Source organism: Acanthochromis polyacanthus, chromosome 20 (assembly GCF_021347895.1).
Source record: "Acanthochromis polyacanthus isolate Apoly-LR-REF ecotype Palm Island chromosome 20, KAUST_Apoly_ChrSc, whole genome shotgun sequence".
NCBI lineage: Eukaryota > Metazoa > Chordata > Actinopteri > Pomacentridae > Acanthochromis > Acanthochromis polyacanthus.
Genome location: NC_067132.1, coordinates 25,802,888 through 25,819,498, shown reverse-complemented (window position 1 = coordinate 25,819,498; position 16,611 = coordinate 25,802,888). Strand labels below are relative to the sequence as shown.

The 16,611-nt window shown below is 40.6% G+C and overlaps 1 protein-coding gene across 2 annotated transcripts in view; it reads left to right on the top strand.

Annotated features, from left to right (window-relative positions):
• tnk2a (tyrosine kinase, non-receptor, 2a) overlaps window positions 1-16,611 on the top strand; it is a 29,525-nt gene that overhangs the window by 1,071 nt on the left and 11,843 nt on the right. Inside the window, exons 2-15 of one of the 2 annotated variants that reach the window (XM_051940653.1) lie at window positions 1,259-1,336; window positions 7,268-7,430; window positions 7,607-7,677; window positions 8,753-8,959; window positions 9,119-9,268; window positions 9,700-9,795; window positions 10,135-10,316; window positions 10,432-10,558; window positions 10,691-10,837; window positions 12,426-12,520; window positions 12,896-13,090; window positions 14,821-14,912; window positions 15,039-15,083; window positions 15,190-15,425. In XM_051940653.1, coding sequence (XP_051796613.1) covers window positions 7,268-7,430; window positions 7,607-7,677; window positions 8,753-8,959; window positions 9,119-9,268; window positions 9,700-9,795; window positions 10,135-10,316; window positions 10,432-10,558; window positions 10,691-10,837; window positions 12,426-12,520; window positions 12,896-13,090; window positions 14,821-14,912; window positions 15,039-15,083; window positions 15,190-15,425 — 1,806 coding nt within the window. In that variant the 5' untranslated portion in view covers window positions 1,259-1,336. Of the gene's footprint in view, window positions 1-1,258; window positions 1,337-4,633; window positions 5,276-7,267; window positions 7,431-7,606; window positions 7,678-8,752; window positions 8,960-9,118; window positions 9,269-9,699; window positions 9,796-10,134; window positions 10,317-10,431; window positions 10,559-10,690; window positions 10,838-12,425; window positions 12,521-12,895; window positions 13,091-14,820; window positions 14,913-15,038; window positions 15,084-15,189; window positions 15,426-16,611 lie in introns of those variants that run through there. The other variant, XM_022193918.2, reaches the window with a different exon arrangement.

Below are 16,611 nucleotides of genomic sequence, written 5' to 3'. Positions count from 1 at the left end.
CCGAATCTGTGGCGTGCAGTGTTTTTTTAAATGTCTACTGTTGCATGAGGAGAGAGTAAGGTCATTTCGATCCTTTGTATGTCATGTATGTATTGAAGAATTGACAATAAAGCTGACTATGAAGGATGCTAAAAACAGTGGAATTCTGTCACGTTAATAGAATGGGGAAAATACCATCAAACATTTGTAATGTAATTTTATTTTTAGCTGTTTCAAGTACAGAAAGCTGTAATTTCACAGCCACATGAACAAATTGCAATGCAGTTTATTGTTGTGGACATTATGTAAAGTTTTGCCCTGTTTGTTTTCCTATTTTGCAGTTAATATGTAAATTAATAATTTTTATAATTCTAAATTTATGTACCGTTCTTCACTTCTTTGTACACGTAATTTTTCTTTTGAATTTTTTTGAATTATTTACACAAATGTCAAGGTCAAAATATCTTAAAAGAACAAAATACATATTTGTAAAAAAAATACAGATTTTTAATGTGAACATTATTTGTTTTGATATTTGTTGTGAACTAATGCTTCTTTTCTGTGATTTCGCTAAATATTACCTTAATGTTTTCAAAAGAATGGAAATCTCTAAAATAGCAGTAATTTGTTTTTTTTTAAATTACATATAAAATTGTTATTTTTTTTTATAGTTTATGCTAAAGTTATTGCAAACAAACAAGACCAGCTCACTATGTAAATGAATCACAAGAGTCGTCAGAACTGCAGTTTCAGTGTTTGCTCAGACAAAGAAAAACGTTGCTTAAACATTTTGGTGACTTTTCCCCAAAATGAGTTTTAACTGCTACACTATTACTTCTATTGTGCTCTAAATGGGGACTGTAGTTCACAAAATGAACATCATTCTGGATTGAAAGAGACTTGAAACTGGTGATCGAGAGCAAAAAGTCACGAAGAAAATGATTATTGAGAAGTAGGGTCATTTTTTTGACAGACTTAAAATAAGGACATGAATTCTCTCTCACTAATTCTCTTTTTCTTTGAGCTCAGAGAATTTTCAGAATTTAGACTAAAGTCCCTGAAGATGGAATTCGTTCTTATCGACTTAACTTGGGTTCTTTCTAAGCGACGAGGCAGCAGGTCTGTCTGAGCCTCCCCGTGCTGACAATATGTTCCAGGCTTGGCCTGCCGTCACAGCTATGAGTTATTCATCTGCCCTCCTTACAGCAACAGATGGAACTTTATGCTCTTGTTAAAAAGTTGGAAATGATTCTGACTCTCTTTGTGTGAATGTGTGTAGATGTGAAGTCCGTCCATCCATGGCTGCGTCCAGGTGACCTCAGTGGCTCTTGGCTGCAGCTGATCTGACCTCTGCAGGGTAAGAACTGACCTCTGCATGTGCATACATACATGCATACGAGTCTGATCTGCAGCAGCTCCAACTCAGTACTTCCAGGACTTAGATGTGCTGCAAAGAATCAACAGTACTGTATTAATGTTATGGCCCGCTGGTTTACATCGTCTCTTCAAAACAGCAAAATTGACGGCTTCCTGCAGGTACAAGTGATTGAAATAAGAAGACATAATGTGAAAAAGAGCTGAGAGTTGTTCAATGTGATCTTTTTTTTTTTGAGAAGTAGTAACTTAAATGACCTCCTGCATGAAAAGGAGACTAGCGGTTGTCTTCAACATGCATTACAGTTAATTTGATAATACTATTAATGTAAAAAAAAGACAGCCTTTAGCTCTTTGAACAACAATCAGTTGATGTGTGGAACTTTAACCCTACATAATCCCCTGTGGTGTGTTTGAGTGTTGACTGTGGCAGGTCAGGTTATTCTGAGAATAAACGGTGATCCCTGACTGACACATTTATGGTTTGCTGCCTTCAGGTCGCTAATTTGCAGCTGATTGTCGCGAGTCCTGCTGCCTCACATCCACATTATAACATTAAAATATGTACTGTAAAAACTGGGAGCACAATTGTTCATGAATGATAAAAATAAATCCTTATATTATTATTTTAGTGTAACCGATCAGACATAAAACATCATTAAAAAACAATAAAAACAGTGCAACAACCAAGCGTCAGAGTAGGAATAAAAGTTATATAAATGCTTGTCTGTACAGGTGGTTGTCTGAAAGCCTTTTAAACTGAGGAACTGACTGAGCTACAGAAGTCATTAATGAAAGAGTTTTAGATTCATTGAATTTGGCAATGAATGAATGGATTGCAGAAGGAAATGATTGTTTTCCTATCAAAATAAGAGCCAAATCAGCTTCTTTTTGAGCAGCATATTTTCCCTCAGCGTATTGTTTGAGGGAACATTGTACTGAATGTACGTAATAATTGTTAAACTATGACACTGTGGGGGTGATATCTGACAAATTCTTCCTTTGCCGCTCACCTTCCCATTCTGTTGGATGTTCCCTCTGATTCAGCTGTAAATTCATTCAGCCAGCGCTCAGGGCAGAGCAGATCAGAGCGAACGAGATTCAGAATAAGTGTTCTTCCACATCTGTTGACGAAATCTCAGGTATCTGATGCTGAGATGAAAGTGAAGCAGCTTCTTTCACACCACTTTACTCTGCATGCCAGTGAATGGAAGCTAAATTTAGCAACACTATTTTTAGTGCATCGGCCTCGATAAAACACATGCTGCACAAGATGAAAGCTCTGATTTTGTTCTCATTTAGGCCGCAGTGGCACACACACACACACACACACAAAGGATCATGCGCTACATGCACTGACGCTGCAGTTCATGCACCAGTTAGCCTGTCTGTGCTGTCACATGTTGCTAATGGTAACGGTCCAGTTTCTTACTCTCGTCATTGTCGTCATTCTCCTTCTCAATCTGCAGCTGAATCTAGAGCAGCAAGTACACTGCAGTGCTACGGAGAGCTTTTTTTTATCAATATATTTTATTAATGAACAAAGATTGCAGTGCACAACACATATCATATCAAAACTTGTATAGAAAATAAACAAAATAGACAAACTTATCAACCTTCTGATAAGAAACAAGTAAAATAGATACCACATCAGCTATATGTCTAGTCAGATAAACTCTTAATTTTGTTCTGCACGTCAAATTTTCCAGTAAATGCTGAGATAAAATTCCAGAAGCTACATAATTTCATACACATCTGATAGTTGAGAAGTCATGTGTCGTAGACCTCCGCTTTGTACCAATGAAGATGAATAGGCTTAAACAGAACAGACTGATGACGTTTATAGACCCTATTTCATCTGGAATTTGCTCCCCGACAAACTTCTCATATCTAACAAATCTGTCTTATGACCATTTTGCACTTGAGCACTAAAGCCAGGAGGGATTGTGGAGGGGGAGGGGGGGGGGGGGATGAGTCAGAGTAGAAGGCCACAAAACCCTTTAGCTGTGAATATCTATCACGTTAAGCTTTTAGACCTTTGAGATCAGAATAATGGGAAAGAAATCAGTCATATCTCACCCTTCCATTAAAGGCCACATCCGTATTTGTCTCTACTAGTAGAACTGTGTGTTCAACGTCTTCATGGCCAGGATTTAGGAATGCCAAGATCTTGAGTCAACCAGTTTTATCATTTTTGCCTTGGCCACCGGTGGTGAAAATAGGCAAGCCTTCGATCGTACCATTTAATGATACTATTCAGTCTAATGGTTCTGTATCATGATTATTTATGTATGTTACGTAGCTGTTAAAAAACCAAAACACCCTTGATTGTTGTTGAGAGAGTCTGGATTTAGACAGTGAACATGATCACCACCCCGAGAACCACAATGCAAAGATGGCTAAAAAAAAAAAGGCTGGAATGATCATAAACTGGTAAAATGGTTCTCAGAGCTATTTTCATGTAGCCTAGCCGCGCTAGACCCATGTTCTGAAGGCACAAGGGTCTAGGGCCGCTCGACAGGGAGGGAGGCGGGCTAAAAGGTTGTCTTTCAAATCACTCTGCAGCAATTGGGTAGGTATACAACCAATCAGCGCAACGAATAGGCTGACGGAGTTCCTGGAGCGCCGGATTGTGGCTCAGTCCCATTAGCTTCCCAACCAGCGGAGCCAACTGGTATATTAAGGATTTGCCATATCCCGTCGGCATAAGTCCAAATACGTCTTTCTTCTCAATGAAACACTTCAGTGCCGTCCTTTGTTTATCTTTCAAGTTGAATTTTAGCTTCAAATCTTTAAGGGCTGTGGCCAAAGCTGAGTCGAAAGATAACTGTTTATTGTGCGCCGGTTGTTTCTGTCAGAATCGTCGCGCCTTTGTCGTCACTTAGTTACGCCGCCTTCTGACTCTACACTTCATGGTGATTCGTCTGGCCAGTTTTAGGAGAATCCAGCCTCGAGCCTTATGGAGGGTAACTAGACCCACCCTGGCAGAGAATTAAATTCGTCGCTGTGGGTTGTCTAGCGCGGTTAGGCTAATTTTCATGTCTTTAACAGAAAGATATTCCTTTTACAGAGATATCAAAATAGAGAAATCAACAAATTCTAAAATCTCAGAAGCTGGAAGTAGCAAATATTTTACAATTTGGCTTAAAAGATGGCTTGATTAATTCATTTCCTATCAATAATGCTGCTTTGATGCTCGAATCCATTAATTTCCTGAAAAACCGCCCTGACATCTACAGCATCATGCTCCCATCCTTCAGAAATGTTCTGCTTGTTTGGGCTGAGCTTGGCTGCTTCGCCATCTGCATGTCCACATCTATCAGATGCCATCCATCCATTCACCCATCCATCTGTCCACCTATTTGCTCCTACATTCTCTCCCCTCCCTCCCTTCCTCCAAGATCTCCCTCTCATCCTGCTGCTGAATTATTTAACATCAGACAGTGGGCTCGGCCGCCGAGCCAGGAGGAGGATGGAGAGGGTAGGAGGAAAAGCCTGAGAGGGAAGGGGAAGCATGGAGGTGTCCGACGCTGCAGGAAGCCGTGAGTCAGCAGGGAGAGAAATGAGCGGTGGGAGGGAAGACGGAGAGAGTTTATAGATAGCTTTAGGTGATACGGCAGGAGAGAGCGGCGTCAAATGCCTCCCGCGGTTCGTGTGTGTGTGTGCATGCGCTCATCGATCGAGCAGAGAAGGTCATGGAGCTGAGAGGAGATTAGCAAGCTAGACTCGGAGCACGGCGAGCCGAGCGAGCGCCTCTCCCCCTGAATAGCGCAGAAACAGGAGAGGCAACAGACAAAAAAGGGACGAGAGGAGCCGTTACAGTATGGGGGAGAGCTATATGTACCAGCGACTCCCCTACGCCAGAGGAGAGGGGGAGGGGGAGGACGAAGAAGAGAGAGACAGGAGTGTCGGGGGACAAATGGTAAAGTGTGAAGTTGTGCGACGTTTCTTCTGCTCTGATCGCAATTGTGCGGTTATGTGTGTGAGATCATGTCTCGTGTGGTGTCTGATGGTGGGATGAAGGATGCTGCAGGAGTGTGTTTCTGACATTATACCTGTATGTGTGTGTGTGTGAGAGCGAGAGAGAGAGAGAGGCTGCAAGTGTGTGTAATTGCATGATCATTCATTGTGTAATGTGATTTTTATAAACCAGTGCCACCCGTTGCAGGTTCAACCAAACACTAACTGAATCATTTGAAATGCTCTACATGTGAATCGGTTAATTAAAGGCAAATCTGATGATGATGATGATCTAATGGAAAATTAACTTGCAAATCCATGTTTGGGTCCTGAAAGTGGTTGAAACTGCTGCTTTAGTCTCTACAGTGTATAAAGACAGAATAACTGCACTGCAACATTCATATTGGTTACATTTACAGTGATATAAACCTTAAAAAATCACTGTTTTTCATGCATTTTTGTTCAATGTATTAGTCAAATAATTGGAAGGTTTTCATAATTGATGTTTCATTGTCTGCAGAATACCTCAGTGCTCTGACGACACATGGTTTCAGCACCATTTTACAGTTCAGTCCTCTGCTTGTAGTGGGAAAGCCACACCTAATGTGGCGAATAAATCAGACTGTCATCGGCATATAAGGCAACTGACAAGTAAAGAGCAGTTGCAGTAGAGAAAATGTTTGTTTGAATTAATATTATTTTTTCAGTTGTAAAATGTTCCCCTCGCTACAAGTCTTTGTCTCATGTGCAAATAAAAAAAAAAATTAATAAAAAACTAAAACAGAGGTATCATGTTGGAGCATTAGCCAATGTAATTCTAATAGATTTTTGAAACTTCTCAAATATTCTTAGCAACAGAAAGGAACAGAAACCTTAAAAGGCAGAAGATTACTTCTTAAATATTCTCTGTGAGTATTAAGGCACAAATATAAATCCACATTAATATAATACAGTTTTAAATCATGTGAATTTCTGGGCACTTTTTTGTTTGCTGATGCACAAAAATTCTGCAGCATAATGAAGATGATATGTCATTTTGAAACTAAAGATTTACATTAATTATTTTGCTGAGAGTTAAGCTCAAAATACTGAGACCGCTTTGTAGCTAGCAGCTGGTTAATCTAGCTTAGCATCGAGATTGCAGAGAGGAGGAAACGACTAGTTTTTGTTCAGACAGTCCAGGGCTAGCTGTTTCCCACTGTGTCCAGTCTTTATGCTACGCTAAGCTAACCCATTGGTGGCTGCAGCTTCGAGATCAGTGAGTGAACTTCCCCTTGAAGAGTACCACTGAATTCAGGCAAAAAAACAAAACAAGCTAATGCATCCCAGTTCTGTCCTTTACACTATGACTGAAGTACTTGCTGTATAATGGACCATTTGGGCTGGTATTTTACAGGAAATTATCATTTATTCACCATGAAATGATGCAAACCTGGTCAGTCAGTGGGTAGAAATTTTATTTTAGTCATCTTTCAAGTAATTTTTTAAAGCAAAATTGCTCCCAGTTATTTGGTTCCAGAAATGTGAAGATATTAAAGTTGGACCTAATTAATTTTTTTCAGCATTTGATGACCAATGAACCAGTCAATTATTGGAGAATACTTGATAATCTCAGCCCTGAACTTATTCTGCAAGGTGCTGAATTTGACTTTAGATGCAAAGCTAAGTAAAAATGTTTTTCCAGGACTTTTACAATGGGAGTTAATGCAGGAGCCACTCACACTTTAATCGATATTTTTGTCTTTTTTGTAGCTCAGAGTAGCTCCTCCATTTTCACCGCACATTACAGTGTGTCCATTAACGGTGTCCATTAACATCCCACTCAATAACTGAACAATTCAAGCGCACTGCATACTCAAAAGTGGGTTAGAACTGTATGCTGTAAAGATCTGGACCTCAGTAATTAGCCAGTGAAAGCCTCCTGACGTGCTCATACGTTAATGCTTGTGTCCAGATGCAGTGTGAGGAGGGCACGGAGTGGCTGCTGGAGCTGCTGACAGATGTGCAGCTGCAGCAGTATTTCCTGCGCATCCGTGACGAACTCAACGTCACGCGACTCTCCCACTTCGACTACGTCAAGAATGAAGACCTGGAGAAGATCGGCATGGGACGCCCCGGTACGTATTTGTAGTCTCAGAATTTCTTTGTTTCGGAGTCTTGCGGGATGCTTTTGGAAATATGTAAATATAAATGGAGAAAGTCATTTTTATTTTCGCCTTTTGTAAGTTTTTGCAAGTGGATTCACTGAAATGTGATTGTGCACGCTTTTCAGTGTTTATTTGTTTTGCTTCAGGTCAGAGGAGGCTTTGGGAGGCAGTCAAGAGGAGAAGAGCTCTTTATAAACGCAAGTCCTGGATGAGCAAGGTGCAGTACCGCTCCTGTCCTGCAGATATTTTACACAACACACAGGGTTCTGCAAGAAGAGCCCGTCACACAATCCGACATTACTGCTTAAATGACACCTATTTCATACCTTGGCTGGTGTCTTATTCAGACATCTATGTATTATTTAAAGTATGCACCTCGTTTTCAGTCAAGTATGTAATGTTGTAGTTGTATTTGAAAAGAAAACTACATTTTCATGCATCTGCAGCCCTGCAGAGTTCTCTGCAATGTGTTGATATCGCTCTTATTCAGAGTAACACACAGGAAGATTCATAGGGTTTTTGTGTTTAAAAGCCTGTCACAATATAAGCCTCGCTCTAGTTAATTGATGCACTTTTTACTGAATAATTTAAAGGTTGCTCATTGATATTTAACTTCAAAAGTGGCATAAACTACAGAATACTCTTGCACTGTTCTAATTATCAGCACTCATTACTTCCATACTGTGTTTGTCTAACTGAAATGCTCTCTTACATTGAAAACACTATTTTCTGAGGTAAAGGTTATCTCACACTCTTTTTGTTTGTGTTTTGCTGCTGAAATCTGAATAGTAAATCTTACATTGTTGGGTCTCTCATTTCTTGCTCACAAGTGAACTGAATTCCAGGTTAATGTCTTTTAATGTCCACACGATGCACTCGGCTGTAAAGAACATAAAACTTGTTTTGGAAGATGCTCTTATTATTTACAAAACAACAGTAGCCATGATAAACTTCTGATTTCACATATTTGTTGTTTTAAAGTTGCCAATAATTTTGAGATCTGTATTTGTATGATACAGACACCAGGGCTTGTTGCAGAAACAGCTCAAATTATTAAGTGTGAAATTAACTGTGGGGTGTTTTCAGTTTGTATTACTGTGGTTTGATTTAAATTTGATCTTATTTAATCTTATGTCAAATGTTTTGTGTCTGTCTTTACATTTTAACATCCACACGACTGTCTTTAAGAATTCTGCCTTGTACCGATGTTTTTTGTAGATTTCCACATTAATTCAACCAGATCTATTAATGGGCATAATGAGGAAAAATGATTTCTGCCTCTGATCCTGCAGGTGTTTCCAGTGAAACGGCCAGACAGCGACCCCCAGCAGCCCCTTCCCCAAGGCGCATCGTCCGGCACGGTCCCAGCCAGCAGCGAGTCGGCGGCTTCCCTCACCTGCCTGATCAGAGAGTCGGAGCTGCAGCTGTTTGAGCGGCTCGGAGACGGAACATTCGGGGTGGTGCGGCGAGGAGAGTGGACCGGACCCAACGGCAGAGTGGTGAGAAGAAGGAAAGCAGCAGAGGATAGCATGAAAGCATAACATCCTGTTTTTTGGGAGTGAAATAGTTTCTTGAATTACAAACGGTCCCATTTGTACTCTGAGGGATAGTTTATGCTGTTGGTTGTTAAGCTGATACCTGCTTTTCTGTCTCTCTAGCTGTCAGTGGCAATAAAGTGTCTGAAGGCGGGTGTGCTGGACTCAGACGGTCTGGACGATTTCATCAGAGAGGTGAACGCCATGCATTCACTGAGCCACCAGAACCTCATCCGCCTGTATGGTATCGTCCTCACACAGCCCATGAAGATGGTAATCTACACTCACACTTTATCGACTTTAGTGCTACACTAGTCCAATTATGAGACGATATTCTTTTCTTTACATCAGAATTGATTCGAGCAAAATTGCACATTCCAAATGTTGGAAATTGTTGCTAAGCTGGCTGATGTTTTCAGAGTGTTTGAAGTGAGTCTTCCAAAGCTTTTCTCATCTTTCTCATGGCTTGTGTTTTTCTGCCATGGAACAAGTAAATGAAACAAAATAACAACAAGTTCATATGCTCTGCCAATGTCTTTAGAGCTGCAGTAGTCAAAACACGGCCTAAAAGATGCTAACTGGAAAGACAGTTATTAGTGTTGTCTAAAATTCACACAATAGTCAGGCAAACATTTCATTTACAGCTCACAAATCACTACACAAAGCTCAAAACTTTGCTTTTTTCTTCTTGTGTTTGAATGCAGGTGGCTGAGCTGGCTCCTCTGGGCTCCCTGCTGGATCGTCTCAGAAAGCGTCAGGGTCACATCCTCATCTCCTCGCTGTGTAACTACGCCGTGCAGGTCAGTCAACGCCGACAGGAAAAGACACACGAGAGGAATTTGCAGTTTAAACCCACAAGTTCCTGTGGTTTTGTTTAGGTTTATTACATCCTTAATCCAGTTCCCAGAGATCTGTGGTTGGTTTCCTTCTTCAATTTTCTGCTGGTGAAGAAAACACCAGCGCTGCCTGTTTAATGTCTGTGCATTAGAGCGTTTTTTTGTGCAGATTTATGCCATGAACAGCTGCCACACTAACAGTGAAAGGTGTGTTGCTTGGGAGGATTTGCAGCATTTCCTTTCAATCAAGAACCACCACTTTCTTTACATGAGCTCTACTGCATCCGTCCTGTTTCTGTGCAGGTGGCGTGTGGGATGGCCTACCTGGAGCAGAAGCGCTTCCTCCACAGGGATCTGGCCGCCCGCAACGTTCTGCTGTCCACCAATGAAACAGTGAAGATCGGAGACTTTGGCCTGATGAGGGCGCTGCCTACACACACCGACCAGTACATCATGGAGGAGGGCCACAAAATCCCTTTCCCATGGTGGGGAGAGCGTGAAATGATGTTGTGTTTTGGTGACTGTTATTTTAAAATGTTCCTTCTGTTTTTCTCCTCCAGTGTTCTCTGAATCTCTGTCTTTGTCCTTTTGTCTCTTCAGGTGTGCCCCAGAGTCTCTCAAGTCTCGTACTTTCTCCCATGCCTCTGACACCTGGATGTTTGGGGTCACTCTATGGGAGATGTTCACCCACGGACAGGAGCCGTGGATGGGCTTAAATGGGAGCCAGGTGCTTTTTTTAATTGTTAACTTTACCACTAAACTTTAGGGAGGAATGAAAACCTATTGTTGCATGTAAGGTACTTAACACAGCATCATATAGAAACAAATGTATCAGTTAATTGTATGAATGTGTGGGCAGATCCTCCACAAGGTGGACGTGGAGGCTGAGAGGCTGTGCAAACCAGACGACTGTCCTCAGGACATTTACAACGTCATGCTGCAGTGCTGGAGCCCCAAACCTGAAGACAGACCGACCTTCATCGCCCTCAGAGACTTCCTGCTAGAGGTAGCACACTAGTTTTTACTAAATCTAAAGTGAACCAAGGCCTGTAGTTCCCTCACAAATCTCACCAATATTAGTCCATGATAGGGGTTCATACAGCTGCTCCAGAAGACATGGGCAGCATATATGTGATTGTCATGTTGGTGTCAGTGGACTACAGTTACTTTCAAAGTTAACATAATCTGATTACATTCATGTAGACATATGCTTATATTTGCAAGACACTGGTATTTTAGAAAAGAGTTTTTGCTACTAAGTGTGGCCATTTCTGCTAATTTTACCGTCACCAGTTTTGTTTAGCATAGGCCTAATAAATCATTCCAAATAAAGTCAGTTTTACATAAATAATAACCAAGAAATAGTAGCTAATGAGCTAAAATGGCTAAAGTAGAGGGCTAACTTCTTTGTCTACTTTTGGTCACACTCAGAGGGGCATTTGAAGTGACGTATATACCTCAAAGTTTATCTGGAAAGCTATTGGAAGGTTTCCCTAATAAACACTTTGTAACATGACTTAATGTCTGAATCTCTACAACAGAGGTAGTGAATAAAGTGTTAGCATGATCAAAATATAACCAGAATTCTTTTAAAAAAAACTCAGGTGAAAAACATCAACTCTTCCAATGGCTTGTTTTCAGTTGCAGCTTGAAAAGCTCAGTTTCCCAGAATACTTCAGCAAATGTTTCAGCAATTTAGAATTTGCTGCAGTTAGCGTGTTGTTTCTGGTTTAGCTAATGACAAAGAGTTGATTTCTGCAGATGACAAGCTTATGGTATTTCAGAAGAAATGAGACACCACAATTCTCTGTTTTGTCGTAGCTCCAAAAGCAATTTGTCACACTGTGTTTAAACTGGCCCATAAGACAATATTGGAAAAGCAAGTAGAAACAAATACATCGTTGTTATCGAAAATTACATTCGCTGCTAATTTGCCAGACGTGGATTCAACCTAGTCCTATAATTACATTAAAAAAATCAATTACCTGTAAACAGTTTTAATTCCAAGACTCTGGTTAATGCATGTCTGTAGCCCCTGACACACAGTTACCCCTTTCAATTAATCTGACCGCAAATTAATGTTAATCCTATGTCTGACCAATCACCCACATCACTTATCTGTAAGTCGCAGCAGGAGTTTTACTTTGAAGGCATAGTAACATTTCTGTGGCCCTTTGACTGCAGAACAAGTCTGAACAGAATGCTGCCCAATTAATATCAACACGGCATCAGCAAGCAGGTGAAACATGCAATAAATCTGCACTGAATCAGTTTGATAAACTATGAAATATGTGAAATTTAAAGCATCCAAAAGATTTTGCTCGGATCAGTCTATAAAACCAATTTCCCCCATGCAGTAGAAAAAAGATCCTAAAAAAAAACCCTTGCAATAATAATCAGACTTTGTTTTAGTGTAGATCTGATGTCCATTCATACCAGCAGAAACACCTACACATACAACATGTGAGGAAATAGGAATGATAGCTGTTATTTAATGCGTTTCCCCTGTTGGATATTAAAAAACAAGCATTTCAGAGGAACAGAAAGTGTGTTTGGAATATGCTCCTTGTATTGTATTACTGTGCATTCTGCAGACTATGCCCACAGACATGAGAGCCCTGCAGGACTTTGAGGAGGAAGACAAGCTCCAGATTAAAATGAACGATGTCATCACCATCATAGAGGGAAGGTCAGTGTGTTTGTTAGCCAGTACACGCCTCAGCAGCCCTGTAAGTCATTGTTTCAGGCTCTCTCTGGTACAGAAACCAGTGTTTAAACCTAATTACTGGGTTAGAAAGTCATGCTTATGTGATTCCCACAGGACAACAAACGCATGTTTTGTTGTAACTGAATTCTCTGCATTGTGGAAAATTCCTGTAATTACTGTCCTGTTGCTCTCCTTGTTTAGTCTGTGTCTGTAAGTGCATCTAAACCCCAAATACAAACCGAGAAGTGAACATTTTGTTGTTGTGTTATCTGCTAGTGAAGTACAAACTGCTGTAGGGATTTACTACCTATTGTTTTGTTTTCATACCTGTTTTGTTCTGTGTTTGTGCACCTTTAGGGCAGAGCACTACTGGTGGCGAGGTCAGAACCGGCGGACGCTGCGTGTCGGCCAGTTTCCTCGTCATGTGGTGACGTCGGTCGCCGGTCTGTCCGCCCACGACATCAGCCGACCGCTAAAACACTCCTTTATCCACACTGGACATGGAGACACAGACCCTCACAGGAGCTGGGGACACGCAGACCGCATAGACAGGTTCATACTCCCTCCTAATATCATACAATGTGAAATAAAGCAAACAGAGGGTTTTGTTTTTAGGTTTATGTTCAAGGGCTGAATGTATTCTGCTTCTTGAGGGAGGAAAATGCAGTTTTTCCTGTCATTTTTCTGTAAATTCCAAATGCTGTGTTCATAAACTCAGCTGACCTCATAAGTAGTTTAAAAGAAGCACATGATTATAAACATTCCACAAATACACTTTTTTTTTTTTTAGCTTTGATTTCCCTGAAAAGTCTCTTAAATTGAAGCTATCTGCTGGTAACAGGCTCTTTGGTTGTACGCATGAGGTTTTCAGCCAAAGTCCCTTTAAAGTAGTTTTGTTTGAAGATCTGAAATGAGGAACAATCTAATATTTTTAAGAAAAATGCTCAATTTCAGTGAAAAATCTGAATCCTGTGAACTCCTCTGATTTATTTATTTCTTTGAAAGGCTTTTTGGGGCATTTTGTTTCTATAATAACAATGGAGACAGAGAGGGGGAATGTGGAGAAAGAGAATAAGGGAATAACATGCAGCATGAACTCCCACTAACCAGGAATCAAACCAGAAACTCTGTTTTCAGGACATTTGTATGCGTGTGGTGTCTCTATCCCTTTTTACAGATCATCAGTGCCCTAACCACTGTCTTTGTGTTAGTAATTAACCACACGAGATTTCAAAGTCCTTTAACAATAAGACGTCTCTTGAACACTACAGTTTGTAAAATAAAATAGGAACGCAGTACAATCAGAAACAGAAGAATCACGGTATGGAAGCCAGCTAAAAGCAGGAAATGTAAAATGATAAACATATATTTTTAGAGAACATTTGTCCAGCCAGAGACTTCGTTATCGGTATGTTCTTGATCTGCTTCCTTCATATCTACAGATCTACTATATCCATTTAAAAAGTACTAATAGCTGTTGTTTTGCTCCCAGGACTTTTCCCTGCTTTGTGTTTACAGAGTAATTACTGAGTTGCCTGAATCTTAAAGCGCTCATCTCACTGAACAAATTCAGAGTGACTTTATGTGACTGAGACACATTTGGATGTACATGTCGTGACTGATTCCCATTGCCACTGAATGATCAATGACAGTGGTGACTTGTGAGGTACACTTCTGTAGTTTTGCATACTCTACACTTGTGCTGCTGTCTCTCTTGGCCAGGACGCTAGTAAAAGCTGAATCTTATTCTCCATTAGAGATATAATCGCCTCTTGTCTTTAGTCTGAGGATCTCAGGGCGTACGAGGACACACAAAAAATAGCTGGTCTTTATTGTAGCTTCAGGCCAACATAAAGTATCAGTAAAATGTTAAGTCATGCAGGCAGCCATTCTTGGACAGCCTGAAAAATATGTTTAATAGTTCCAGTATCTCTAAAACTAAGCAGGGTCACAAGCAGGATTTGGAGATCCAAATGTGAGAATGATAGTCTAAAACATCTGGTAGAAACTGACAACACCTGGATGTTCCAGTAAATCCTGTGTCTTTTAGCTGGAACCGTGTTGTCATGCACCTCTGTATGAACTGTAGCTCTCCACTGGAGGGCAGCAGTAAACCACATGTACTTCAACAGATGTTCTGCTTTTTAGAAGAAACTCACATCTAGAACTTTCCACAGTGGCTGCAGGACATTTTTCACAAACATTTGTTACAGTAGCAGAGTGTGCACAAAATCAAATGTTTTTTTTTTTGGCAGTATCAGTGAATTTCTATCTTTTTGCAGTCTGTATTTGGGAAACCCCATGGACCCTCCTGATGTCCTTGGAATGGATTCAGGTGTTGCAAGACCAACCAAACTCCCCAACCGTGCAAAAAGTAAATCCATCCATCCAATGACACTTTTCTTTGTTTTTCTGACACTATTTTTCTGCTTCTATTTGATCATGTGGAAAAGTGACCTCATCGTTCACAGTCTAAAGGTCTAAATCTGTCTTTTATCAGAGCAGCCTCCTCCTCGTCCACCCCAGCCTGCCGTTCTGCTCAAGAGTGAGTTTTCGTCCTTGCTCTTTGTGTTGTTTGTGCTCCAAAATCTGACCTTCAAACTCAACGCTGCCGCTGCTCTGCCCTGACTCTGATGTTTGCGTGTGTCCAGAGCCGTTCTACGACTCGGTGATGGACGACTACGACGACGAGGACGACACCAGCGCTTCGTCGGGGCTGAAGAGGCTGGGAGTGTCCCTGGGTCTGAAGCTGCGACCGTGGGAGGGGTCCGGCGTGCGCTCGGCCAAAAGCGAAGTGTCGCTCATCGATTTCACCGATGACAGCTTCAGCTCGACCACGCCGTCACCGCTCACCGAGACACGGCAGCCGGATGAGGACACGCTGAAGGTAGCACTGTGGCTGGTTCAGACACACGATCCACCCTTTAATGGCAAAAACACACGAATGACACAGCATGAAAAGAAAAACGTATCAATTTCATGATATAACGTGGAAAGTTTAGATGGTTTTCATGTCAGAGCGAGATGCTTTCACATTGACATAACATACAAACTTTTAAGTCAAAACAAGAAACTTTTCTTGCTTGTTATGACAATACTAAGTGTCTTGTTATACAACTTTCAATTCACTATAATGGGATAAAACTGATCATTTACACATTAGGTTAGTTGTACTTCGTTCTTGGCTTCAGAGATTGAGACATTGATTCTGCTGTTAATAAACACAATGAATGATATTCCGATAAGTCACGTATAGATGGAGACTGAACTACCCCTCCTGCTGATCGATGACAACAATCTCCAGGGGACCAGACTCATTCTTTCTTCCTTAGAGCCCTGTCCATTTTAATATCCTTCTCTGTGTATGTAGACTTATCACATTATCCCTACTTGATAACATACCATATGTCATATCAGTTTATCCATTCTTCACACACTGTTTCCTCATTCTAACATGAATTTCACACTACATCAGAATGTGTTAACATGTTGTGATGTGAAATGTTGCATGTTTAAGAAAACTTCCTTGTTATCACTGGATAGGTCATAATGACTTGAAAATGTCTTTGACAAATTTCCAAGCGATGACGTGATACTGATTCGATTTCTCTTACTGGTGTGGAAGCAATACACTACTGTAGATGTTAGATCAACCTGACCTAAAAGGGCCTCCTCAAAATATCAGTAAATATCAGCAAATATCAGGTGTTGATAGGCAGCATTCAATCTCATAAATTCCGAAAGGATACATCTCAATCATTTTGTTTCTGATTTTTTCCTTTGTGCTGTGGTGAAATTTGCATTTGTGCTTTTAAAGTAAAAACTTATTAACAAGTATTGGATTGGTTGCTAGAATTTTAGTTCATGCCCAATAATGAATAGTTTTGTCCTGTTAGTATATTATAGTGAACCCGTTGTGAGCAACAAGAATAGGATTTCTCTGACTTCTCTCACGTCATATGATTCTATTCTATTCTATTCTGTTGACTAGTCGGAGCCTGAAGTGCTCTCTGTCGATTTTTTTTTCTTTTTATAGACCTTTAAAGGGGAACTTCGTTTTTTTTCAACCGGGG